The following is a 26,883-nucleotide window of genomic DNA, read 5'->3' on the forward strand; positions in this document are numbered from 1 at the left end:
TGGACCGACTCCAGTCTCAGCACATCCTTACGGTAATGCGGCCTCCAGAATTGCACACAGTATTCCAGGTGGGGCCTCACCATGGATCTATACAATGGCATAATGACTTCAGGCTTACGGCTGACGAACCTCCTGCGTATGCAACCTATGATTTGCCTTGCCTTGGATGAAGCTTGCTCCACTTGATTGGCAGTCTTCATGTTCTCACTGACGATCACCCCTAAGTCTCGTTCTGCTTCAGTTCTTGTTAGGATCTTGCCATTAAGGGTGTAAGTCGTGCATGGATTTTGGCTGCCCAGATGCATGACTTTGCATTTTTTGGCATTGAAGCTGAGTTGCCAGGACCTAGACCAGCATTCCAGTAAGAGTAGGTCGTGCATCATGTTGTCGGACATTGAATTTATGTCTGTTGTGCTTTTGCCCACTACATTGCTTAGTTTGGCGTCATCGTCGAATAATGTTATTTTACCTCGCAGCCCTTCTGCCAAGTCTCTTATAAAGATGTTGAATAGGATCGGGCCCAGGACCCAGCCCTGCGGCACTCCACTGATTACCTCCGTCATTTCGGAGGGGGTGCCGTTCACCACTACCCTCTGAAGCCTACCTCCAAGCCAGTTCCCAACCCATTTCGTCAATGTGTCCCCCAATCCTATAGAACTCATCTTGCTCAGCAACCTACGGTGTGGTATGCTATCGAATGCTTTACTGAAGTCCAGGTATACGATGTCCAGGGATTCCCCAACATCCAGCTTCCTCATCACCCAGTCAAAGAAACTGATCAGGTTGGATTGGCAGGATCTCCCCTTAGTAAATCCATGTTGACGGAGATCCTGTAGATGCTCCTCGTTCAGGATCGTATCAATTGGCGTTTGATTAGAGTTTCCATTAGTTTGCACACTATTGATGTGAGACTCACCGGTCTGTAGTTTGCTGTCTCCATCTTGGAGCCTTTCTTGTGGAGTGGAATGACGTTAGCCCTCTTCCAGTCCAAAGGGACGTTACCCATACTAAGGGAGAGATTGAAGAGCGCTGATAGCGGTTCCGCCAAGACATCACACAACTCCCTGAGCACCCTGGGGTGTAGGTTGTCATGCCCCATTACCTTGTTAACCTTAAGCTTTGACAGCTCGCAGTAGACACCGCTGGGTGTAAACTCGAAATTACTAAACGGGTCATCTGCGTCAACCCTTGTCTGTAGCTGAGGGCTGAGTCCTGGCGCCTCGCGGATGAAGACTGAGCAGAAGTATTCATTTAACAGTTAGGCTTTTTCCGAGTCCGCTTCTACATAGTCTCCGTCTGGTTTCCTAAGACGTACTATCCCGCCTGAGTTCTTATTTCTGTCACTGATATACCTGAAGAAGGATTTATTTCCTTTCTGGATGTTCTTCGCTAGAGACTCCTCCATGCGGAATTTGGCCTCCCTAACTGCTGTTTTGATGGTTTTTGACTTGGCCAGATAGACTTCCCTAGAGTCCTGTTTCCCTATAAAATCCTAAAATTGCCGCGTTTTGAGGGTCTTTGAAGTTTTATTGGGCTGTTTTCATAGTAAAATCACTCTATCTTGGATTTTCCCAATTTGAATTTAAAGTTGTTTTCTTCCTGTACATGCGTCAATTTTGCAATAAAAACTTCAGATAGACTCCTCAGGGCTGGATACTTCAGATACATGCTCTGTTTGCAGCAGATGGCTGACCACTGAGCAGCCCTATTCCATGTGCCACATGAGGGTGCAAAATGACATTGGCCTTGACTCCATCGGCCCCTTTAGGGGGTCCTTACAGTCCATCTGTGGCCAGTCAAAAAAGCCGAAAGTTGGCCCTGTTCTTGCATCCTCTGAAGCGCAGCTTTAATTGCTTGTTAAAAGCGTTTAAATCCTCCAAGAGCACTAAGAAGCGCTTTGAGGTGGTGGCTGTTCCTCTGGATGAGGGTTTCCCCTCAGAATTTAACAACATGCTCTTTCAGGCCTATTTAGCCAAGGAAAAGATACCAAATCTGTCTCCTACAGCAGCCTTTTCATTGGTGGGGGGATTCTCTCCCTCCCAGGACACGGCTAATCAATTCAGAGTTCCCAGGTGGGTGAGGGATGATCCTCTGATGGATGACCCGGATGATCCCAATGAATTAATCATGCTTTTGCTCACTCAGGCAAGCACCTCCACTGTGAGAGATGTAGGTCCAATCACAGATCTTCAGGATCCAGATCTGGGGGATGTTCCAGATTTGGGAGAGGACCCCACAGTGGATACTCTTCAAGCCCTCCGCCTTGATTGGCTTAATTTCTGAATCCCTTCAGCAGTTGAAGTTGGAGGTTGGGCAGTCTGCAGCAACAGAATGCTCCCTTATGAGTAGCAAGAAGCCACAGTCCTAATTTTTTCCTCATCATCCGGTCATTGCCAAAAATGCTCAAGGATTACTGGGAGGAGCCGAAAGGTTCCCTGAGAGTGACTTGGGCCATGTCCAAGCTCTATCTGATGGCTGAGGCATTTAACCAGTGCTTTCTGTCCCCATAGGTAGACTCCTTGGTGGGGCTGGTCACCAAGCATACCTTGCTCCGTAGTGAGGGAGGGGTTGTGTTGCAAGATGCACAGGACCATAGGATTGATTTTGTCTTGAAACAGCTCTTTGATTCGGCAGCTGCCACAGCTTTATTTTTTGTTGTCAGTTTGCCACTCCAAACTTCACCATGATCCTGACACTATAGTGCTTCAAGACCTTTCCTTTTTGGTTTCCTTTTTGGATTATGTGGCTGATACCTTGTTTGATCTGTTAAAAGTGGTAGCAGGCCATCGGCTTACTCTGTCTCCGCGAGTCGGATGCTGTGGATCAGGCAGTGGTCTGGTGATTCATCGTCCAAAGCTGGCTTTCAGTAAACTGCCCTTTAAGGAACTTTTTGGTCTAAATAACTATGTGGACAGTTTACATACCCTCAGCTCTTTTTTCTATCTTAGAGGAGATCAAGGAAAAGAAATCTAACACAAAAGTGTAGTTATATATTCAAGGCCTTGGAGCATTTTGATCTCTTACTAAGTTGGTAAGATGCTAATCAGAAGTCTCCCCAAATTATAAGTGTCTAGCCATTTTATTGAGATAATGACATCATCAATTAATTCATTATTAAACATACGTAGTTGGTACATCTTCCAATTACAAGCCAATTACAAATTGCATACCAGCAATATTCTATTGGTTCTATTCAAGTCACATGTTTTCTGGTTAATCATACATCATTAGTACTTTTCCTTAGCAACACGTAATGACTTAACTCATCACATGCTATTGGCTTCACCCCGTCAGCAATAGAAGGAAGTGAGCAACATGTTTATCAAGGATATCCATATTATGCTGTGTCACAAGTCTCTGAAGCATATCAATTATTCAGCTACATCTTTTAATATAATATTAGCGTCTTCAGGTCTCAAGTAAGGGGTGTCTAATACATATTGGTTACGGGGCCCCCCCTTATATCCTGCAAAATACAATGATCACAATCGGGGCAATTACTGTTCAGTAAGGGTCTGGACGACCTTATGGCTAGTGTGCAGGACTGTAAACCCAAATTCTTGCTTGACTGCATACCCCAGTTGTCTCGAGGATAGGGACGCCCTAGTTTTCATTCCTCCATACGTTCCCGTCAGTACTAAGGAAGTTCCTCTGGTCAGAGATCCTTTCAGGTATCCAAACAGCGGTTGGAGTTCACAGTATTCAGGAGCCCAAGCAGCACCTGCCCAGAAGAAACAATTATGATGTCAGGCCTCCAGCCAGTCCTCTGCAAATTGGAGGATGGCTGTCAGCCTTCCTGGAGGAATGGAAGGCTATCATTTCCAATTGCTGGGTCCTGGACATTCTGCCGGATGGCTACAAACTTAAGTTTTATCGGCTCCTTTCAGAGATTTTCTGGACTCTCCAGCAGGAAGACTAGAAAAAATGGCCATTGCTGGACATTGCGGCCATAGAGCCTGTCCCAAGAGTCTGACTTGGAGTCTGGCAGATACTAGTTATACGTCATCATGTCAAAGAGAGACTCCGAGTAATGGAGACACATACTGGCCCTCAAGGTTCTCTGGTTCAGGATGGAAATGATGCGGTCTTTGATTGCCTCAGTTGCTCTGGGGGGAATTTATGGCTTCCCTGAATTTGAAGGAGGCCTATCTTCATATTCCCATTTTTCTGGAGCACAGGACATATCTGAAGTTCCATGTCTTACAACAGCACTTCCAGTTTGCTGCCTTGCCCTTCAGGTTGGCGACTGTGTGCCGAGGTGATGATGGTGGTGGCAGCCCATTACAGAAGCTCAGAATTCAAGTCTATCCGTATCTGGCTCATCAAGGCCCAGTTGGAGGCCGAGGGGCATCAGACGGTGCACCAGGTTGTTGCTTCAAAGCCTCGGCTGGATGGTCAACTTTCAGAAGAGCCAGCTCATTCTGGCACGGAATACCTAGGGGTCTTGACTGCTTTGCCACAGTGTTGAACAGGGTGTTCTGCCTGAATCACGAAGGAGAAGCTTCATTGGCTGGTAACACATCTTCCTTGCGAATCTGGCTCCAACAGCCTGGCTGTACCTGCAGGTCCTGGGATCCATGGTTGCAACTATAGATGTGGTTCCCTGAGTGAGGGCTCACCTGCGCCCGCTTCAGAATGCGCGTGCTTCCCATTGGAGTCTGCAGAGGGATTTGCTGTATGTGTGGCTCCTCTGGATTGTGGAGTTGGAGCAGTCTGACCTAACTGAAACCTATCTCTCTGTCATGGGATCTTCCCCTCCGGATCTCCACCTGGAGGATCTCAATGACAGATGCCAGTCTTTATGACCCCACTTTGTGCAGACCATCTAGTCCAGGGACGATGGTCCCAGTCCGAGAGAAAGTAGTTGATCAATTGCCTGGAACTTTGGGCAATTCGGCTGGCCCTGCTCCAGAACCAGACCATGGTGGTTGCTTATGTCAGTCACCAGGAGCTTGCCTCTGCTCCAGGAGGCCCAGCTACTCTTTCGCTGTGCGGAAAATCGTCTCTTGGTGCTTTCCAAGCACACGTGGCCGAAGTCAACAATGTGCATGCAGATTTCCTCAGTTGTCAGACTCTGTATCCCAGAGAGTAGTCCCTATCACAGAAAGCCTTCAGCTGCATAGTGGAGAAGTGGGGTTGTCAAATGTTTGACCTGAAGGCATTGGCAGCCAACAAGAAAGCGGATCGTTTTTTCAGCCACCAGTGCGAGCTAGAAAGTGAAGGCTTAGATGCATTGATTCTGCCTTGGTCACTGGAGGATTTTCTTTGTCTTCCCTTCGTGGCCCAAGATAGGCCAACTGCTCCAGCAGATCAAGGCTCACCGGGATTAGATGATTCTCTTGCCGCCTGACAGGCTGAGGCAGCTGTGGTATGCCGACATTGTTCTTCAGCGGGATCAGGGACTCATGCTTTCCTGTCATCCTCGTTGCCTTACACTGGGCCCAATTGTGCTCCAGGATCCGGACTGCTTTGTTCTTACAGCTTGGCTCTTGAGCATGCGGCCCTAGTCTACAGAGGCTACACGTCAGGTGTGATAACTACTCTCTTGCGCAGCAAAATAAGACCACTTTAGCAACCTATGCAAAGGTTTGAAGATGTTATCAATCTTGGTGTGTCCAGAAGCACAAGGCGCCAACCTCGATGTCAGTACCGCCGATTCTCGCCTTCCTTCAAGATGGCCTGGAAAAGGGACTGGTAGTTGGCTCTCTGAAGATTCAGATTGTTGGTCTTTCTTGCTTTGGGCCTAGACCTCTGAGAGGCACTCTGGCCACTCATCCATATGTTGTCAGATTTCTCAAGGATGCGATGGGTCTTTATCCTCCGCTGCGTCAACTGTGTCTGACTTGGAATCTCAATATAGTTTTCCAGTTGCTTGCTCGTCTGCCCTATGAGCTTCTGGACCATGTGTCCTTAATGGATCTCAACCGTAGTTTTCTTGGTAGCCATTACTTTGGCCCACAGAGTTTCCAAACTTCAGGCCTTGTCCTGCAGGGATCCTTATCTTTGGATTACAGACACCAGCGTGATTCTGTGCACTGCTCCCTCTTTTCACCCGAAGGTGGTCTCTGGTTTCCACAACAATCAGGAGGTCCAGCTACCTACCTTTACTCCCTCGGGATAGCTCAAGCATGATCGAGTGCTGAGCTATCCAGCTATGCAGTACTTAGAGATCACAAATGAGTTTAGAGTGTACAACCATCTGTTCATGCTAGTGAGTCAAACCTGTAAAAGCAGGCCGACTTCAAAAGCAATCATTTCTAGATGGATTCGTAAGGCTATTCCTTGTGTCTATATTGCTTCTAGAAAGAAGCCTCCTCATTCGGTGAAGGCTCATTCTACTAGAGGCATTTCCTTCTCGTGGGCAGAGTAGTCGGCAGTTTCTCTTGAGTAGATTTACAAACAGCTACTTGGTCCTCATTACACACTTTTACGAAGTTTTACAGGATTGATGCGGCCAAACAGGATGCTGTTTTCGGTTCTTTCATTCTGGCAGCAGACTCATCGGTCCCACCCTGATTCTATGGGACTACTTTGTTACATCCTACTTGTCCAGGAATAGAGTGGGATTGTACAAGAATGAAAGATTGGTTTTTACCTTGCTAATCTTCTTTCTTGTAAATCCACACTCTATTCCTTGAACCTGCCCTGGGATTTGCTGATTCGCCGATTGTCTGCCTCTGTAAGTACTGGTAAGCTGGACTCATGATTTATTGACCAGCCTTTCTAAGAGTACCATCTGAGCATGCTGTTCACTTTGCCTTGGGGGTCCCTAGCTGTGGCATTCCTCTTTATTAGTACAGGCTGCATCTTCTCATAACATGCTTTTGTTTCTCAGGTTTATGATGTTTGCAAACCTGTTTCAATTGTTTGATTGTTATACAGTTTAATGTTACAAGCAAATTTGACTTGTTTCTCGGGGAGTTTCCCCGTTCCCTCCCTTTGTTGTCCTGTATCCTCTATAAGTGTGTCTGTCTGCTTTTGGACTTACTGGAAGTCAAAGTGCAGACTCTAGGTAAGAGGGGAGAGTCAGAAAAATATATAAATGAGGCTTCCTACAAGCAGTCTTGTGACATGGGATCCATAACCCACTTGTTCAGGAGTAGAGTGTGGATTTACAAGAAGATTATTAAAGGTAAAAACTTAATCGTAATCTGCTTTGGTTTCAATCAGTGGTTTAAAAATAAAATAAAAATAAATACTGTTTGGGATTCAACCAGGTACTTGTGGCTGGTCACTGTGGAAGCAGGATGCTAGACCTTTCAATTGACAAAGAATGGCACTTTATGTGTTTGCCTTTATACCTTCCCATCATTTTAAAATAGCGAATGAGAAATGCAATGTATTTCTGTAACTTTCCATTAAGACCAGTTTCAAAAATTTGTGTCCCATATTCTTACTGAGTATAAATAATTCCATTGTAGTTCTGTTTGTGAATCATTTCTCTATGGAATTAAGTAATTGATCATATGTTTTATCTTTTTGTAGGAGCAAGAGTTGATGAAAATAGTTGGTATTAAGTATGAAGTGGGATTGCCTACCCTCTGCTGTCTTAAACTCTCTTTCCTTGACCCAGACACTGGTAAACTAACTGGAGGATCCTTTACAATGAAGTAAATGCATTAGTATATATGTTGTATATGAAGAATTCATCAATCTGAATTATTTAAACAGGTTAATGGAAACACTTCAGATATTTTCAGTTATGATCAATCTGATTATATATAATTCCTAGCAAAAATCTTCATGCTCTTGTACATTTTTCACATTCTGCTGTCTAAAAGTGTAATTCAAATGTATTAAAGTAAGTGCTTATTTCATGGTTCTACACAGGAGTGACACTATTCAAAATTATTCTCAATGGATTAAACACTCTAAACTGTATAATATATTTACTATTCCATTGGAAAACTATCAAGACTTTTATTATGTTACTTAAGCCCAGTGGTCTATATTACCATCTAACTATCCTTTATATCTAGGTGGAAAAGTAGCCTCAGACTTAGAGTGACTCTACCAAAGGGTGTAACACACCAATATTCTGGTTGCTCTTAATTGTAATCATAGGCGATTTTGTCCACCAGCCACCCAAGTTAAATTTTTATTTACATTGTCTTTATTTATTGCATCTTCTTTTTTTTAATAATTTTTTAAAAAAATAATAAATATCTTAATTTTCATTTTAAAAAATGTATCTGTCTTCTTAATACATTTTTATTTTTTCTTCTCAGGCAAATTTTTGTTCTTAATCAGCTTTATTAGTATTCATTCTTCTGATCAGGTCTTATAATACTGCATATGAGAAACACTTGTTAAAATATATTTCTTTTAGACTTTACATATCATCCAAAATCATTTGTATTAGTACTTATCTGCCAGTTTCAGCAGTTCTAATGGTAATTTCCAGCCTGCTTCCTAGTGTATATGAACCACTTCATCTTCCATTGTTTCTCTTTAATTTTTTATTTATAATTTCTTACCTCCTTTCACCATATTTTCTTATAAGAACATAAAAAATGCCACTGCTGGGTCAGACCAGTGGTCCATCATGCCCAGCAGTCCTCTCACGCGGTGGCCCTTTGGTCAAAGACCAGCACCCTAACTGAGACTAGCCCTACCAGTGTACGTCCTTGTTCAGTAGGAACTTGTCTAACTTTGTCTTGAATCCCTGGAGGGTGTTTTCCCCTATGTCAGACTCCGGGAGAACGTTCCAGTTTTCCACCATTCTCTGGGTGAAGAAATACTTCCTTACGTTTGTACGTAATCTATCCCCTTTCAACTTTAAAGAGTGCCCTCTCATTCTCCCTACCTTGGAGAGAGTGAACAACCTGTCCTTATCTACTAAGTTTATTCCCTTCAGTACCTTGAATCTGAGATTAATTTTGATTTTAACCATTTTCTTTCAAGTAATCTAAGTTTCTGTTATTTTCATCATCTACTTGACTTTTTTATGATATGTTTAGGGGCAATTTTATCTAATACGGAATTTGATACAGTTTTCCATTCTGATGAAAATTCATTAACATTTTCCATCACAGTCAAGTCCACTTTCTTCCAAAATTCAGTTGCTTCAATTTTTTTTCTAATTAAAAATTCTTGCTTTTTCCAGTTTGGGCTTACAAATAGAATTTTTAGCCCAATTTAAATTAAAATAATAGATAAAATGATCTGACCAAGGAGTAGATATCCATCTTCCATTATTCAACTTAATTTTTGTTGCAATTTCAGATTTAGTAGCAAGCGAAACCAAATCTAAATGATGGCCTCCTATATGAGATTGGAAAATGGTGGCAACAAATAATCTAGATTACATACGCTAGAGAGCGAGGAGCCCATACATCAGTTCCTTTTGTCTGGAGTGGATTGCGTGATGGATGCTCTATGACATTTTCGTGTCATTAGCAAAGCATTGGCTTATTCAATCTCTGAGCGCAGAATGCTTTGGATCAGACAGTGAGCTAGAGATTAATAATAACTTTATTTTGTATACCGCAGTACCACAGCAGTTCAGAGCGGTTTACAGAGGAAGAGACTGTACACAGACAGCAATGTTACAGAAAAAGGCTTTTGAGTTACATTAGCAAGTTAAGAGTAGTCAAGTAAATCTGGAGGCATTTCAACATTTCAGAGATACAACAAGGCAGGAAGGGAGTCAGAGAAATTTATCAAAGAGATAGGTTTTAATTGATTTCTTGAAGGTTTGATAGGAGGGTGCATTTGAAATGAGGGTGGTTAGACATTTATTCCATTTGCCTGATTCCACTTCTAAAGCAGGTTCATTTTTAAGGGGCAGTTATTATTCAGAAAAGGTCTGGACATTTTTATGTCTTGTGTGGTGGATTGTTGGTCCAAGTCTCTGCCTAACAGCAGACCCAGAATCTCTAGAGCAGTGGTTCCCAAACCCTGTCCTGGGGAACCCCCAGCCAGTCAGGTTTTCAAGATATCCCTAATGAATATACATGAGAGAGATTTGCATATAATGGAAGCGACAGGTATGCAAATCTCTCTCATGCATATTCATTAGGGATATTTTGAAAACCCGACTGGCTGGGGGTCCCCCAGGACAGGGTTTGGGAACCACTGCTCTAGAGCAGTGGTTCCCAACCCTGTCCTGGAGGAACACCAGGCCAATTGGGTTTTCAGGCTAGCCCTAATGAATATGCATGAAGCAAATTTGCATGCCTATCACTTCCATCATATGCAAATCTCTCTCATGCATATTCATTAGGGCTAGCCTGAAAACCCGATTGGCCTGGTGTTCCTCCAGGACAGGGTTGGGAATCACTGCTCTAGAGGATCAGCTCGCTCTTCTTTTCGTGGTTCTAGCAGATCTCGGCAGTATTCCAGTTCCCAGAATTACAGGCAATGTTTTTCTGGACCAAGGCACAACCAGTTTTCAGATATAGGTCTCCATCAGGTTGTTTTGGATTGGTTTTCTAAATTTCTTCTGTATTGTTCCTTTTCAGTAAATATTGAAGGCGATATCTCCAATTCCTGGCAGCCTCCTTGTGGGGTTCCTCAAAGCTCCCCACTCTGTCCAATTTTATTCAATCTCTATATGACCACACTGAACACCTTTAAGCTGTCAGCTTGGGAAACATTATTTACTTATGTGGATGATATCTTTATATTGATTGAGATTGATCCGGATATTACCAATCTAGTTTCCAAAGTAAATCTTTGCATTTCCAAACTTCAAGCCTGGGCTTTATCTGTCCTGATGAAGCTTAATACAACTAAAACTAAGCTTTTGTGGTTAGGTCCAAGATTGGACTGTCTTCCTCCTACTGTAGCTCTGGTATCTGGGTCCTCCTTATCAATTGAGTTCTCTGCCAAGATATTGGGAGTCCTTTTTTATTCCTCTCTTTCCTTTAAGGACCAAATAAATTCCTTGGTCAAGAAATGCTTCTTTAGTTTGCGAATGCTGAGGAAGGTTAGATATCTTTTACATCACCGTCATTTTTCTATCTTAGTTCAATCAATTATATTATCTCGTCTTGATTACTGTAACGCTACCTCGGCATTATAAGAATTTGTCTTCATAGATTATAATTAATTCAGAATACTGCTGCGAAACTGATCTTTGGAAAACATAAATTTGACCATGTGACCCCTTTGCTTCAGAGTCTTCATAGGCTCCCGGTTTATTTTAGAATTCAATTTAAAAATTCTACATGGTTTCTTTAATCCTCTTATACCTTTATTTTGGAATGTTTACCGATTCTCCTTTGCAAGAGGTATCCAACAATTTATGCTCTCCCTTCCTTCTAAAAAAGGGATTAAAGGAGTCAAGATCTTCAGTCAATCTTTGGTCTTTAAATTCTCTCAACTCTGGAATGATCTCCCTTTTTTTTTTTTTTTAAAGGAGTTCCAGTTTGTTTCAATGTTTCCGTAAATCTTTAAAAACTACTCTATTTGCCAAACAATTTGAAAATTAATTCTTTTGAAATTTTGCTATTATCTTCTATTTATCATTTGTAAATCATTCCCTGTTTATTTAATTGCTGTAAACCGACTCGAGCTGTCTCAGAATGATGACTCGGTATACAAAGTTAAGCTTTAGTTTAGTTTAATTCCCTGTACTGTTCCCTCCGCCAAGAAGTGGCAATGATATCTGATCAGGGGCGGCCCCTCTCGGGATAGGGGGCCGACTCTTGGACTTTCTACAGGTCTGGGTTCAGATTTCATCTGACTGCTGGGTTCTAGACATTATCTGGAGTGGCTACAAGTTCGAATTTGTCCAGCCCCTAATGGATTGGTTTGTGGATTCTTCCTTGGTGCTCCTACAGAAAGCGGTCTGAGTGCAAGCTCTGTGAGATGGTTGCTCGACATTCAGGCCATAGAGCTTGTGCCACCCAAAGACACGAGCTCAGGCAGGTACTTCATATACTTCATTGTGCCAAAGAAAGGCTCCGAGGATTGGAGACGCATTCTGGACCGTACTTGAGTAAATGCAGCACTCAGGGTCCCCCTGTTTTTGCATGGAGACAATTCAATATAAGGGCGGTGACTCCAGGAGAGTTCCTGGCCTCTCTGGGTCTGATGGAGGTCTACTTGCATATTCCCATTTTTCCAGACAAAAGAAAGTTCTTAAGGTTTCATGCCTGGAACAGCATTACCTGTTCTCGGCTCTGCCCTTTGGCCTGGTTACAACTCCTCACACATTTACCAAGGTGATGATAGTAGTGGCAGCCCACCTTCAAAAGATGGGGTTGCAAGTGCATCCCTTCATGGATAACTGGCTGATCCATGTCCTCATTGTCTGAGCGTTGACGCATGGGAAATCCGGTGATCCATGTCCTGGAGGGTCTGGGTTGGGTTGTGAATTACCAAAAGAGTCATTTGTCTTTGACGCAATCTCTGGAGAACCTGGGTGTCTTCCAGAGGCACACAGACAGAAGCTTTGCTCTCAGATCTCTTGCCTCCTGACCAAACCAGCTCCATTGGTTCAATGATGGCCACAATAGGTGTGTCTTGGGTGAGAGCCTCATGCTTCCTCTCCAGCCTGTATTACTTACATGTCGGTCCCTGCAGACAGGCTTGTTACAGAAGTCTTTGCCTTGGATGCTTGAGGCCAGGGCCAGAATGGATTGGTGTCTCAGCCCTCAGTCTTTTGCCAAGGGCATGCCCCTTTGGATTGCTTCTTCGGTGGTTGTGATGACGAATGTCAGTCTCCTCGGCTGGGTAGGTCATTGCAACCGTCGACCCTTTCAGGGACATTGGTCACCCACTCAGAGGATATGGACGATCAACCTACAAACTCCAAGCCATTCAGTCATTTCTGGTGAAACTACAGAAGATTCTGGAAGGCCATGTGATTCGGGTCTTCTCAGTCAATGCTACAGCAGAGGCCTATGTCAATTGCCAGGGGAGCACTAAGAATGCCCATCTGTGCTTGGAGACCCGCTTGCTCTTCACCTGGATGGAATGTCATCTGCAGGTGCTCTCAGCGGCAAACGTGGTAGGAGTGGACAGTGTCCAAGCCAACTTCCTCAGCAAAAAGATCTTTGATTCAGGTGAGCGTATGCTGTCGGAGACAGCATTCCAAGCCATTATTCATCACTGGGGTCAACCACAATTTGACCTCATGGCTACAGTAAAGAACAAAGAGGTGGCCCAGTTCTTCATTTGAAGATCCCACCTCGGAAGCGCAGGCCTGGATGCTGGTTCAGCCATGGCCGCAGAGTGTTCTTTTCTACATCTTTCCCCATTATTGTCTGAATCCTTCAAAGGATTGCAAGACATCAAGGAAATGTTATTTTACCTCCAGGCTGGCCATGCAGACCATGGTATGCAGATCTGTCATGTCTTTAGACGAGTTCCGGTCTTAGGTTTCAGGTGTATCTGGGTCTTCCTTCCCAAGGTCCAGAGTGCCTAGAAGAGCCTGATCACTTTGCTCTTACAGCATGGCTCTTGAATGCAATGCATTAGCACGTAAGGGGTACTCAGAAGTGGTCATTACAACTCTTCTCAAGTCTAAGAAGCCAACAGTGGTATCGGCCTATGCTAAGATGTGGCAGTGGTATAACCAGGAAAAGGTGGAGCCGTTTTCACCTCCAGTTTCTTTTTTTTTATTATTTATTTATGATTATACAATCTAATTTTACAAGATTAATTCTTGTTACATTAAATACAGGTAAGAAAATTACAAAGCAATGAGACTCTTACAATAATCATCTACTGATTAACCCCATCTTACTGATTAACCCCATCTTAGACCACAATAATAGGAGGTGACCAAACATAAATTTAGAGAGAAATTTAGAGGAATACTACCAAAAAAGAAAGGCATAATGTATCAAGCGCCCATTACTACCAATGTCCCTTAATCCTTGATGATCTGCTTAACATCTAGAAATTCCTTCAGATGGTTAGGAGAGAAAAAAACATATTTAACACTCAAGTACCTAACCAGGCATTTGCAGGGATACACCAATAAAAATGTTGCTCCAATATTTATAGTCTGTTGTCGCATTGAAAGAAATTCTTTCTTCCGTTCTTGTGTAGTCTTAGCAACATCAGGATATATCCATATTTTCCGTCCCCCAAATAATTTTTGGGAATTTTTAAAAAACAATTTTATAATCATATTCACATCCTGTTCAAAAACAAATGATACTAGTAACGTTGCTCTGTCCGTCTCAGATGTTATCGTTTGTTCCAATAAAGCCTTCACATTTGCAAAGTCTATCACGTTTATCTCTCCTTCCCTTTCTTTTCCAATCTTGTTTCCAGTTACATTTTCATTAGGCATCTTTTTATTTGGTAAGTAATAAATTTTGTTAATTTGAGGAATACAGTTTGAAGAAATTTCCAAATTCTCAATGAAGTATCTTTTCAACAATTCAATAGGTAACACACCTGAAGTTTGAGGAAAATTTAGAAAGCGGAGGTTCAAACACCTATTAAAATTTTCGAATTGTTCTAATTTCTTATGAATAGTGGAGCTATCTTTAATTGAAGCCAATTTAAATTGTTGTAAATGTTGTATATCCACCTGCATCTGCTTGGCTTGGCCTGTATATTCTAATCTCATAGATTCAACTGTCCCAGTCAATAATTCCAATTTCTCATTTAATTTTGTTACCTCTTCAGTTGATTTTTCAATTTTTCCTTCCATCCGCTGAAGCAATTGCCAGATGCTATTCATAGAGGCCTCCGTCTGGGACAGAGAAAGTTCCCCTCTCTCTGTTATTCTCTCAGTTGTTTCCATCTGCCGTTCCGCCGTCAACGCTGTGCCCTCGCCTGGAGACCCCACGCTTTCACTTCCGGGAGCGTGTGTCTCTCGCCGCAGCGTTTCGGCTGTTGCCGGGCATGGAGGCGTCATGGGAGCCGGAGGAGATAATGATATCTCAGTGCCCGAAAGGGCCAGTGACTCCCTCCCGTCACCGCCCAACGCCGAGCTCTCCACTCCTGCAAATGTGAGCGCCGGAGAAGGCGCGAAGAAACGATCCATCGTCTGCTGAATCGGGGTGGACGTCAGGGCCGACGAGGAACAAACCCTGAGCACCCCTTTCCTCTTAGAATGAGGCATCGGCACAAGGTATGAGTAAGATAGTGCAGGCTAGGAGATTGTTAACTGCGTCGCTCGCAGCTTCTCTGCATCGCCGCCATCTTGGTCACCTCTGGGCCTTCACCTCCAGTTTCTTCGGTGTTGGCTTTCCTCCAAGCTGACCTTGATAAGAGACTTACGGTGGCTTCCCTTATTGGGTCCAAGTTCTCAGTCTCTCTTGTTTCAGGGCCTGAGACTGCAGATCTATGCTGGCGTCTCTTCCAGACAGCCAGATTTTTGAAGGGTGTAATGCGAATCAGACTTCGGTCATATTCCCGTTCCCTTCATGGGATCTTATCATGGTTCTATGGAATCTCAGTCAAGCTCTGTTCGAGCTGCTAAAAGAAGCATCACAGATAGATTTGATGCTCAAGACAGTTTTTCTGGAGTCTCTTTACGTACCATTCCTTCTTTGCTGCCGAAAATGGTTTTGGCATTGCATGTCAATCAGGAAGTTTGATTGCCAGCATTCCAGTCCACCGGTTCAAAGAAACAGGACCGGATTTTAAAGAAGTTGGATGAGAGAAGAGTGCTTCTGCGATATCTGGAGGTCACCAACGAATTCAAGCTCTCTGACCATCTTTTTGTGCTGACTAATCCAGCTAAGTGAAGTACTCCAGCTTCCAAGGCCACAGTTTTCAGATAGATCTATTGGGCCATTTCGTTTGTGGGAAACAGTCCCCTGGTTTCCGTGAAAGTGCATTCGACCAGAAGTGTAGCTTTGTCATGGGCTGAAGCTAGGGCAGCCTCTCCAGGAGAGATTTGTAGGATAGCAACTTGATCCACTCTGCATACATTCGCTAAGTTTTACAGTGTGGATGTGGTGGCAAGGGAGGACTCTGCTTTTAGGTCCTCTGTGCTATGTGCCGGTGCAGTAGTGAGGAGCTATGTGCTGCCCTAGATTTCTGGAACTGCTAATGTACGTCCCACTTGTCCAGAATGACAAACCTATTTCACTGGAAAAAGAGATTAGGTTCTTACCTTGCTAATATCTTTTTCAGTAGATAGGTGTGTCATTCTGGACCCCTGCCCTGTCTTTCTTTCCTGTGTCTGCCTACTGTCTCATTTCTTTCCTGCGTCTTCCTACTGTCTCTTCTCCAAGTCGGTTCCTTGGAAGCCAGTCAGTCCTTTGGTGCCATGAAGAGTAATTTATTACTAGTGTATTATGGAGTGCTATTTGAGCTCCTTTGATGCTTCTGTTGTTTGATTGTTCATAGTTCTTATGTTAATTGGTTTGAGCAGAACAGACTAATTGGTTGGGAGGTTTTCCCATACTCCTACTTCCTACCTGATTAAGGAAGAGCTCTTGTTTGCTTGTTGAATAACTGTAGAGGGCAGTAGGGCTCTCAGTGAAGTAGGAGAGTTATAGAAAAAAATCCAGAGTGGATTCACAGAGGCTTGCAGCCATGAGAAGATAACCCGCTTGTCCAAATATATTAGCAAGATAAGAACCTAATCTCTTATTTGTGAGCGGAAAAGACCTGTGTTAGGGTGCTGTAAGGCCATTTTTCACAACAGCTTTGTAAATGGACCCCTAAGGCAATAATAAAAATGTTTGTTTTATTAAAGCCCTTTTGTTAATCGGTTATGCCATGCAAATTGTTATCCATGCAGAAGCCAAAAAACAGATCTCAAAAGTTAATAGTCCCATGGGTGCTCTGTACCTAGGCACTGCATGTTTTAAAGGAAAATTCTTTGAAAATATGGATAGTGCATAAATTGTGAAACAAGATATTTTTTTACCTCTGTGCTTTCATGGAGCAGAGCAGATGCAAAAAATGCATACCAGAAAACTGACTATGAAATAGATTATACGATTTCATTTGCGATATCCTTTCCCTGACCTAACTCCACCCATTATTGTGGGCAAGTAGAAGTATGTGCCTTAAACATAGAGGTGGTGAAGGATCAGTTATCAGACTGGTTTTCTTCTAGTAACTTTAGTTTACCTACATGAATTGCTCTAATTATTACTCTTTACCTATTACTTAAAATGTTAACCATGTGAATAGCAACATCATGATGGTGTGCTTATTACGGAATTTTTTAATACTTTACAGGTGGTCAGAGCTTTATTAAAATAAACTAAAACCTTGTTTAATAAAGGATTGGACTTTAATGAAGTGATTTTCATTTTCCATCAACAAGCAGGATTGAGTGAGTCATCCAAGTGGGTGACATCTCACATTGTCTAGTACCTCAGAAAAAAAAATCAATCAAGAAATCTGTGCAGCTCATTGCCAGTTCTGTTGAGTCAAAGGAGACATGCCAGTTGCCATAGAGCTCTAAGAAATTTGCTGGCATCCTCTATTTCTGTTATGGACAAACAGGTATTCCTCCAACATTAAAATTAAGTCTTACCAAATCAGAGCCACAGCAGCTACTGTAGCTCTCCTGAAGTCTGCTTCACTGGATTCTGTTTGTATAGCAGTAACATAATTTTTGTTACTGTTGCATTGTTGCTTAAACAAATTCATAATAAAGGCCATTGCCTCTGGTGAGGCTGTGCTAGCTAATCTGTAAAATGTGTCAACTTCTACAGGGTTTTTTCCCATGAGGGCTGCTCTTAAAAGACAATGTCCAAAAATATGAGCAGTTCTAAGTTTTAAGAGTAGTCAACTTGTGTGCCTGCTTGTCATTGGATAAAGGATTATCCCAGGACAAGCAGGCAGGTATTCTCACTAGTGGGTGATGTCATCTGACAGAGCCCCGATACGGACATCTTGCAAGCATGACTTGCTTGAAGAAACTCAGAAGTTTCGAGATGCCCGCACCGCGCATGCGCCAGTGTCTTCCCGCCCGATGCACCGGGCGTGTCTCCTCAGTTCTTTTTCTTCCGCGGAGCTGAGAAGTCTATCTTCAATTTGCGCCCATTGAATCTTTTTTTTTTGCCGCGGGTTGAGTTCTTTTGGCTCTCCTGTGCATTTATTTCTTTCTTTGATTTCTTTTTTCAAAAAAAAAAAAAAAAAAAATTTTTCCTTCCGATACCGGGTCGGCCGCGTGGCTGGGGCCCCGCGCCTTCGACGTTGCGGCGGAGCTTTTCCGGCCTATGTCCCGGCCGATTACCAGTTTTAAAAAGTGTAGCAAGTGCCAGCGCGCGATTTCGCTCACGGACCCTCATCGACGCTGCTTACAGTGTCTGGGACCGGATCACTTCCTGAAATCGTGCCAGCCTTGCTCCACTCTGACGGCGAGAGCGTTTAAGCGTCGCTGTCTGCTGTGGGAGTCCATGTTCAAGATGGAAGCTTCATCGGATCCTGCAGCTTCGATATCGTCATCGACGGGTGCTTCGACTCCTTCGGCGAAGCCCTCTGCCTCCCCGGCTGCTTCGGGCCTCCTGAAACCGGCATCGTTCACACCGGTTTCGGCCCCGACTTCGGCGCCGGTGCCTTCATCCGTCTCCTCGGAGCAGGTATCGACCCCGACAGTTCCACCAGTGGTGCTCAAGGTGCCGAAGATTGGCAAGCAGAAGCACGCAGCACCCAAGGAGCGCGGAGACCGTGCGGAAGGGCCCCCTTTTGGTGCGGATCCCTCCATATCGGCTTCGTTGCGGTCCATCCTGGAGGCTCAGTTCGTGGAGCTCATGCAGACCATGGGGCCTCGGCTGATTGCCACCATCCAGGGTGACCTTCCAGCTTCGGCTTCGAGGGGCGGACCGCTCCCTCCTCCTCCTCCTCGCCGTACGACCTCGTTGCTCGGCGAGGAGGAGCGGCGAGCGGTGTCCGGGTCCTCGAGGAGGTCCTCTGTTAGTGCTGTACCTCCTTTGGAACCGATTGCCTCGAGGAGGGCCTCCCTTAGTGATATGCCTCCCTTGGAGCCCATCCCCTCGAGGAAAGCCTCGTTTAGTGACCTGCCTCCCTTGGAACCGATTACTCCATCCCATGACTCAGTATGGCATCCACCTTCGGGGCCACCCAGTCCTGGGCATAGCAGGAAGCAGGACGAGTTCTTCCGAACCCCCTATCAAACCTGGACGGTGTCGGGGGAGGCGCCGACTCTGCTGCCTCTGCGATCGACGGCATCGAGTCCAATCTGCTCCTTGGAGGCGTCTGACCCAGTTTCTCACAGACGGGCTCGATCCCCTTCCAGGCATCGGGAGGGGCATCGCTCCAGACATTCTTCGAAGCATTCCTCTCGACACTCGACCGTCTCGCCTCAGAAGAAATTGCCTCGGTTGGGGTATGCTGCTTCGACTGGGTCTCCTCCTCTGGGCCCGGAGTTCGAGGACACCGAGGTTTTCTACTCGTCCTGTTGCTCGCAGGCCTCTCTGGAGCCTGAAGCCTCTTCTTCTTCTAGTCCGTCTCGCAGACCGGCGACGGCGGACCAACTGTCCTTTTCATCGTTCCTCAGGCAGATGGCAGATGACATGGACATTACTCTCGGTGCTGGGTCTCGATATTCCAAGGAGTACCTCGATACCATGCACTTGCCTCGTCCTCCGGCAGAGTCCTTGCGGCTTCCCCTGCACAAGCTCCTCGACCAGACCTTCATGCGATGCTTCGAGTCTCCTTACTCTATCCCTGCGGTCCCTGGCAAATTGGATGCGCGGTACTGCACGGTGCATCATAAAGGCTTCGAGGGTCCTCAGCTTTCTCACCAGTCCCTCCTGGTCGAATCCTCGCTCAAGCGGTCTCATCCTGGCCAGGTCTATGCTTCAGTGCCTCCGGGCCGCGAGGGCAGAACCATGGATAAGTTTGGTCGACGCATCTATCAGAATTCGATGATGGCGTCTCGAGTCCTGAATTACAATTTCCACTTTGCAGCCTACTTGGAATTTTTTCTACCTGTGCTTCGGAAGTTCACACCATACATCGAATCCCAGGCTAGGTTTGAGTTTGAAGAAGTGGTTGCTTCGCTGTCCCAACTTCGGCTTCAGTTGATGCAATCTGCCTATGATGCGTTCGAGCTCTCCGCCCGAGCGGCGGCCTGCTCGGTGGCAATGCGCCGGTTGGCCTGGTTGCGGACCATTGATATGGACCCAAATCTTCAGGACCGCCTGGCGAACGTCCCGTGTGCTGGGGCGGATCTTTTTGACGAATCCATCGAGACTGTCACGAAGAAGTTGTCTGACCACGAAAAATCCTTCCAATCTATCCTTCGGCCGAAACCTAAGCCTCAGCAGTCTCGACCTTCTCGTCCGCCGTTGATTTATCAGAGGCGTTATCAGCCGAGGCAAACTCCACTTGCGAGGCAACCGGCGAAGCGTCAGCCTCCCCAGAAGGGTCAGCCTAAGTCTCAGTCGCCTGCTGTCCCTAAGGCCACTCAGCCTTTTTGACTGTCTCGTCGAGGGCATAACCAACCTCGTTCTGCCTCCCCCTGTTTTTCCCATCGGAGGGCACCTCCATCATTTTTATCATCGCTGGGAGGCCATAACAACCGATCTCTGGGTCCTTACTATCATCAAGGAAGGATACTCTCTTCATTTCCATCGGGTCCCTCCGGACCACCCTCCAAGAGATTATCCTTCCAACTTGACTCGGACCGCTCTTCTTCTTCAGGAAGCTCAGGCCTTGCTTCGGCTTCGTGCCGTGGAGCCGGTCCGGACGGACCAACTGAACCAGGGGTTTTACTCCCGATACTTCCTTGTTCCGAAGAAGACGGGCGACCTGCGACCCATTTTGGACCTCAGGGTCCTCAACAAATTCCTAGTCAAAGAGAGGTTTCGCATGCTGACTCTTGCTTCTCTCTACCCCCTCCTCGAGCAGAACGACTAGTTATGCTCTCTGGATCTAAAGGAGGCCTACACTCATATTCCCATTCATCCGGCCTCTCGCAGGTTCCTCAGATTTCGGGTGGGACATCTCCATCTGCAGTATCGAGTGCTTCCATTCGGCCTGTCTTCGTCCCCCAGAGTCTGCACCAAATGTCTGGTGGTAGTGGCCGCGGCCCTCCGGAACCAAGGTCTTCAGGTATTCCCCTACCTCGACGACTGGCTGATCAAGGCTCCCTCGGCCTCAGGGGTCACCTCAGCTACCCTGTCAATGATTCTGTTCCTGCAGAGTTTGGGATTCGAGATCAACTTTCCCAAGTCTCATCTACAGCCGACCCAGTCTCTTCCCTTCATCGGGGCTGTCCTGGATACCATACGTCTCAGAGCATTCCTTCCTCCTCAGCGCATGGATGCTCTCCTTCATGTCTGCCAGTCTGTGTCTTCTCGCCAGACCATCTCAGCGAGACACATGATGGTCCTCCTGGGCCACATGGCCTCTACAGTTCATGTGATGCCGTTTGCCAGACTCCACCTCAGAATTCCTCAGTGGACCCTGGCATCTCAGTGGACTCAGGTGTCGGATCCGTTGACTCGACACATCACAGTCACTCCTGCTCTTCGGCAGTCTCTACTCTGGTGGATGACCTCTTCGAATCTATCCAGAGGTTTGCTGTTTCATTCTCCTCCCCACCAGAAGGTTCTCACAACCGATTCCTCGACCTATGCCTGGGGAGCACATCTGGATGGGCTTCGCACTCAGGGATTCTGGACCTGTGCGGACCGACTCCATCAAATCAATCTTCTGGAGCTCAGAGCCATCTTCAATGCTCTTCAAGCTTTTCAACATCTGCTTCACGACATGGTGGTCCTCATTCGCACCGACAATCAGGTCGCCATGTATTATGTCAACAAGCAGGGGGGCACGGGCTCGGCCTCCCTCTGCCAGGAAGCTCTCAGAGTCTGGGATTGGGCGGTTCGCCACAACACCTTCCTCAAAGCTGTCTACATTCAGGGGAGGGACAATGTCTTGGCAGACAAACTGAGTCGTCTTCTCCAGCCTCACGAATGGACCCTTCATTCCAAGCCCCTTCATCAGATCTTTGCTCAGTGGGGAACGCCTCAGATAGACCTCTTTGCGGCTCCCCACAATTTTAAGCTGCCTCAGTTTTGCTCCAGTATCTACGCTCCTCATCGCCTCGAGGCAGATGCTTTTCTGCTGGATTGGGGGAATCGCTTTCTGTATGCGTTTCCGCCATTCCCTCTCATTCAAAAGACTCTGGTCAAGCTGAAGTCCGACCATGCCACCATGATTCTGATAGTTCCTCGGTGGCCCAGGCAACCTTGGTTCTCCCTTCTACTTCAACTCAGCGGCAGGGAACCGTACCTACTTCCAGTGTTTCCTTCACTGCTTACTCAGCATCAGGGGTCTCTGCTTCATCCCAACCGGCAGTCTCTCCACCTGACAGCTTGGTTCCTCTCAACGTAACTCCGCACCAGTTTTCCCAGGCGGTGAGGGATGTCTTGGAGGCTTCCAGGAAGCCTGCTACTCGTCAATGCTACTCCCAAAAATGGACTAGATCTTCTTCATGGTGTATTTCCAATTCTAAGGAGCCTCAGCGAGCCTCCCTATCCTCTGTTTTGGACTATCTTTTACATCTGTCTCAGTCTGGTCTCAAGTCGACATCTTTACGAGTCCACCTGAGTGCTATTGCGGCTTTTCATCAGCCTCTACAAGGGAAACCTCTCTCTTCTCATCCTGTGGTTTCCAGATTTATGAAAGGACTTTTTCATGTCAATCCTCCTCTCAAACCGCCTCCAGTGGTTTGGGATCTAAATGTTGTCCTTTCTCAGCTTATGAAACCTCCTTTTGAGCCTCTGAGCAAGGCTCCACTAAAGTTTCTCACTTGGAAAGTGGTTTTTCTGGTGGCCCTCACATCTGCTCGCAGGGTCAGTGAGCTTCAGGCCTTGGTGGCGGACCCACCTTTCACAGTATTCCATCATGACAAGGTGGTCCTCCGCACACACCCAAAATTCCTGCCTAAAGTGGTCTCTGAATTTCACCTCACCCAATCCATTGTGCTTCCAGTGTTCTTTCCAAAGCCTCATTCTCATCCTGGAGAATCAGCTCTTCACACTCTGGACTGTAAACGTGCTTTGGCTTTCTACTTGGATCGCACCAAACCACACAGAACTGCTCCTCAACTTTTCGTCTCTTTTGATCCAAACAAGTTGGGATGGCCTGTATCGAAGCGCACCATCTTCAACTGGATGGCGGCTTGTATCTCTTTCTGCTATGCCCAGGCTGGATTACCCCTTCCCTGTAAGGTCACAGCACATAGGGTCAGAGCAATGGCAGCCTCTGTAGCCTTCCTCAGATCGACACCGATTGAGGAGATTTGTAGGGCTGCCACTTGGTCCTCGGTTCATACGTTCACCTCTCATTATTGTCTGGATACTTTCTCCAGACGGGATGGGCAGTTTGGCCAAACTGTGTTACAAAATTTGTTCTCCTAAGTTGCCAACTCTCCCTCCATCCCATTGAGGTTAGCTTGGAGGTCACCCACTAGTGAGAATACCTGCCTGCTTGTCCTGGGATAAAGCAATGTTACTTACCGTAACAGTTGTTATCCAGGGACAGCAGGCAGCTATTCTCACGTCCCACCCACCTCCCCTGGGTTGGCTTCTCTGCTAGCTACCTGAACTGAGGAGACACGCCCGGTGCATCGGGCGGGAAGGCACTGGCGCATGCGCGGTGCGGACATCTCGAAACTTCTGAGTTTCTTCAAGCAAGACATGCTTGCAAGATGTCCGTATCGGGGCTCTGTCGGATGACATCACCCACTAGTGAGAATAGCTGCCTGCTGTCCCTGGATAACAACTGTTACGGTAAATAACATTGCTTTTGTGCTCAACTATAATGGATGAATTCCATAGACAGCATGAGTGATCAGACACATAGTCCCTCCCATCCCCCTGACAGTTGCATTAATTCTTTAGTTCTTATTACTAATAGAGGAGCCTGCTGCAAATGGGAAAAGCTGCTCAAGCTTAGAACTGTACACTCAGGGCTGGATTCTCAAAACTCACCAGTAAAATCTGGCAAGTCGATGTAGTGGCTGTATCTTTATGACAATGCCCACTGTACCTTTATGGCAATGGCCTTCATTGTAAAGGTACGGGGAAGATGATTGGGGGGGGAAGGGACCCTGGCGGCAGAAGGGCGTGGGCATACCTCCTGCTGTCCTTTGATTTAAAACTGCAGATGGGGGAATCTGAGTTGTCAAGCCTTACTTTCCAGTCAGTGCCTGAGCCAATCAGCACCCAGGCACTGACCGGAAAGTAAGGATTCAATAGCTTAGACCTTGCTAGAAAGTTTTGCCCACAATTGTGGCACAATGAGGTAAAAAAGAACAACAAAGGTGACCAATGGTGTTCAGTCTCTTTTTATTGTGATTGACTCGACACGATCGTGTTTCAGCCCACGAGGGGCCTGCCTCAGGAGTCTTATAGTTAAGTTGTGATAGACAAAATCACAATGCTTTTTTACTTATCATGGAATGTACTACTCCGTATAAAACCTGCATATGTGGCTGAACTGCTAGTTTGAAAAACCAATGTATGCTGCTGTCTATGCCAAAAATGAGGTAAGGCAGGGGTGTCAAACTCAATCACATAAGAGGCCGAAATCTAAAGATTAGCACACCCTAAATGCGCACCCTAAAAGGACCCCTCAGTCTTAGTAGAAGTATAGGGTTACAACCTCTCCAACCCCACACCGGCTCTGTGATATAAACAAAATAAATAAGAGACTTTTCCTCTCTCTTTTAGGTCCTAGTTCACGCTTGCTGTCTAACACCAGCTGTGGCAGGATACACATTTCAAATTGTAATCACAAAACAGACAATAAAATTATTTTTTTCTAACTTTTGTTTACCGGTCATTATTGAAATCATGTTGGTCCCAGGCTCTGGGTGTCTTCTGATAACTTGCTTATCAGGGTTTCCTGCTCATTTGTCATTTTCTTCTTTCTCCATGCTAACAATCCATCTTCCATCTCTGTCCTCTCCTTCCGTTTCCCTTCCCTCCCCCGGAGATCTGGCATCTTTCCTTTTTTTTGTCTCCATCCTCGCTGCTGCAGCGATGGACCCCACCATCCCCAGATCCACCATCTCTCCTTCAACTACCCTTTCATCTAGCATCTCTCCCTCCTTCCCCACCACTCCAGGGTCCACCATCTCTCCCTTTCTCTTCCCAACTACCCTCCTATCCAGTATCTCTATCCATCCCATTGTCCACCATCTCTCTCATTCCCCTCCCCCCTCAGTCCTGCATATGCATGTCTCTTTGGACCCCTCTTTTCCTCCCTTCATGTACTTCTACACCAGGGCCTGCCCTGCCCGCATGTTTTCCTCCTTTTTAGTGTCATCCTGCTTCCCGGTCTCACCTTCAAAGCAGCCTGCAGAGGATCGCTGGTAGGCTGTAGCAAACTTAGCAGGTTGCGGTCGGCCTCTGCAGCACGTTCCCTCTGACGTGGTCCCACCCCTCCTCTGACATACGAGACCGCGGCAGAGGGAACATGCTGCTGAGGTCGATAGCAGCCTGCTAGGTTCACTACAGCCAACCGGCGATCCTCGGCAAGTTGCTTTGAAGGTGAGACCGGGAAGCTGGGAGAAAGATGGTGGACAATGGGATCGAGGGAGGGAAGGAACAGAGGGCATTTACTCACAAGCCAAATCTAATTATTTAGCAACTCTCCAGACCAGCATAGGATCAAATCTGGACTTCATTCTCCAACCTGTCCATCCCAGACACAAACAAACTACTATCTAAATTGTCCGTGCACTGCAGCCCCCTAGACAACTGTCCCTCTTATCTCCTCTCCTCACTACTGTTCCTGAACAGATCTCCAGCTGGATTACCAACCTCCTAAATAATACCCTAAATCAAGGCCACTTGCCAGAAACAATGGGTAAAATAGCGCTCACCCCTGTACTGAGATCGCCAAAGGCAGATCTCTCCTCAGCCTCAAACTATAGACCCATCGCAGGCATACCCATCCTGACAAAAATCATTGAGACCCACGTGTGCAAACAGCTCACATATTACATTGAACAACACTCATGCCTCCACCCATCCCAATTCAGATTCTAGCAACAGCACACCACAGAACTTCTCCTCCTCACTTTGATCACAAAAAAGCAAACTACTCAGTACAGGAAGTCAAGCAATACTCCTCCAATTTGACATCTCAGCAGCCTTTGATTCAGTAGTCCATCACCTACTAATAACAAAACTGTCAGAAATTGGCATAACAGGCACAGTGCTAAGATAGTTCTCAGATTTTCTGAAAAACATTGTCAAACTAAACGGAGAGATCTCCAACCCCTGGAAAGCCTTCTGTGGCATGCCACAGGGCTCCCCACTCTCCCCCATCCTATTTAATCTCTTCATGAGCTCTCTCGGTAACATCAAGTTTGAAGATGAGAGAACATTATCCTACGCAGATGACATCTTTCTCCTTATTCCCATAGCCAACAATCACTCGGATATCACCAACAAAGTCTCACATAATATTGAAAGAATCCAAATCTGGGCGACTACCAACAAACTAAAATTAAACACAACTAAAACCAAAGTTCTATACTTCCACACACCCCAATAGACGGCACCAACAAGCATTACTCTTCGATCGGGCAAGACCCTCCCTGTAGAAGAATCCTCCAAAATCCTAGGTTGCATCCTGGACTCCACACTTACCATGGAACCACAAATCTCCAGTCTCCGAAAGAAATCCCTCTATACCTTGAGACAACTAAGACTAATCAGACCATATTTTCACCAACACCACTTTTGCCTTAGTTGTACAGCTGATGATACTCCATCTACTGCAACACCACTCTGATTCACAAAATGCAATTCATCAAAAACACTGCTGTCAGACCAATCTTCAACCTGAGAAAATATGACTCGATTACAGCCTTCATCAGGCAACTGCACTGGCTACCCGTCCCATTATGAATAACCTTCAAAACTTCATTCATCATTTACCGTATACTTTACGGAAACTCCGCAGCTCCTCTCATCCAGCTCTTTTCCAAGGCATGGTCTACTTCCTGCAGAACCC

The 26,883-nt window shown here is 45.8% G+C and overlaps 1 protein-coding gene across 6 annotated transcripts in view; it reads left to right on the forward strand.

Moving 5' to 3' along the window:
• PHIP (pleckstrin homology domain interacting protein) overlaps positions 1–26,883 on the forward strand; it is a 603,903-nt gene that overhangs the window by 398,718 nt on the left and 178,302 nt on the right. For 4 of the 6 annotated variants that reach the window (XM_033937022.1, XM_033937020.1, XM_033937021.1 and 1 more), the window contains exon 25: positions 7,486–7,610. In XM_033937022.1, coding sequence (XP_033792913.1) covers positions 7,486–7,610 — 125 coding nt within the window. The remainder of the gene's footprint in view (positions 1–7,485; positions 7,611–26,883) is intronic. The other 2 variants (XR_004538753.1, XM_033937024.1) reach the window with 1 other exon arrangement.

This window comes from Geotrypetes seraphini, chromosome 3 (genome assembly GCF_902459505.1).
Source record: "Geotrypetes seraphini chromosome 3, aGeoSer1.1, whole genome shotgun sequence".
Classification (NCBI taxonomy): Eukaryota; Metazoa; Chordata; class Amphibia; order Gymnophiona; family Dermophiidae; genus Geotrypetes; species Geotrypetes seraphini.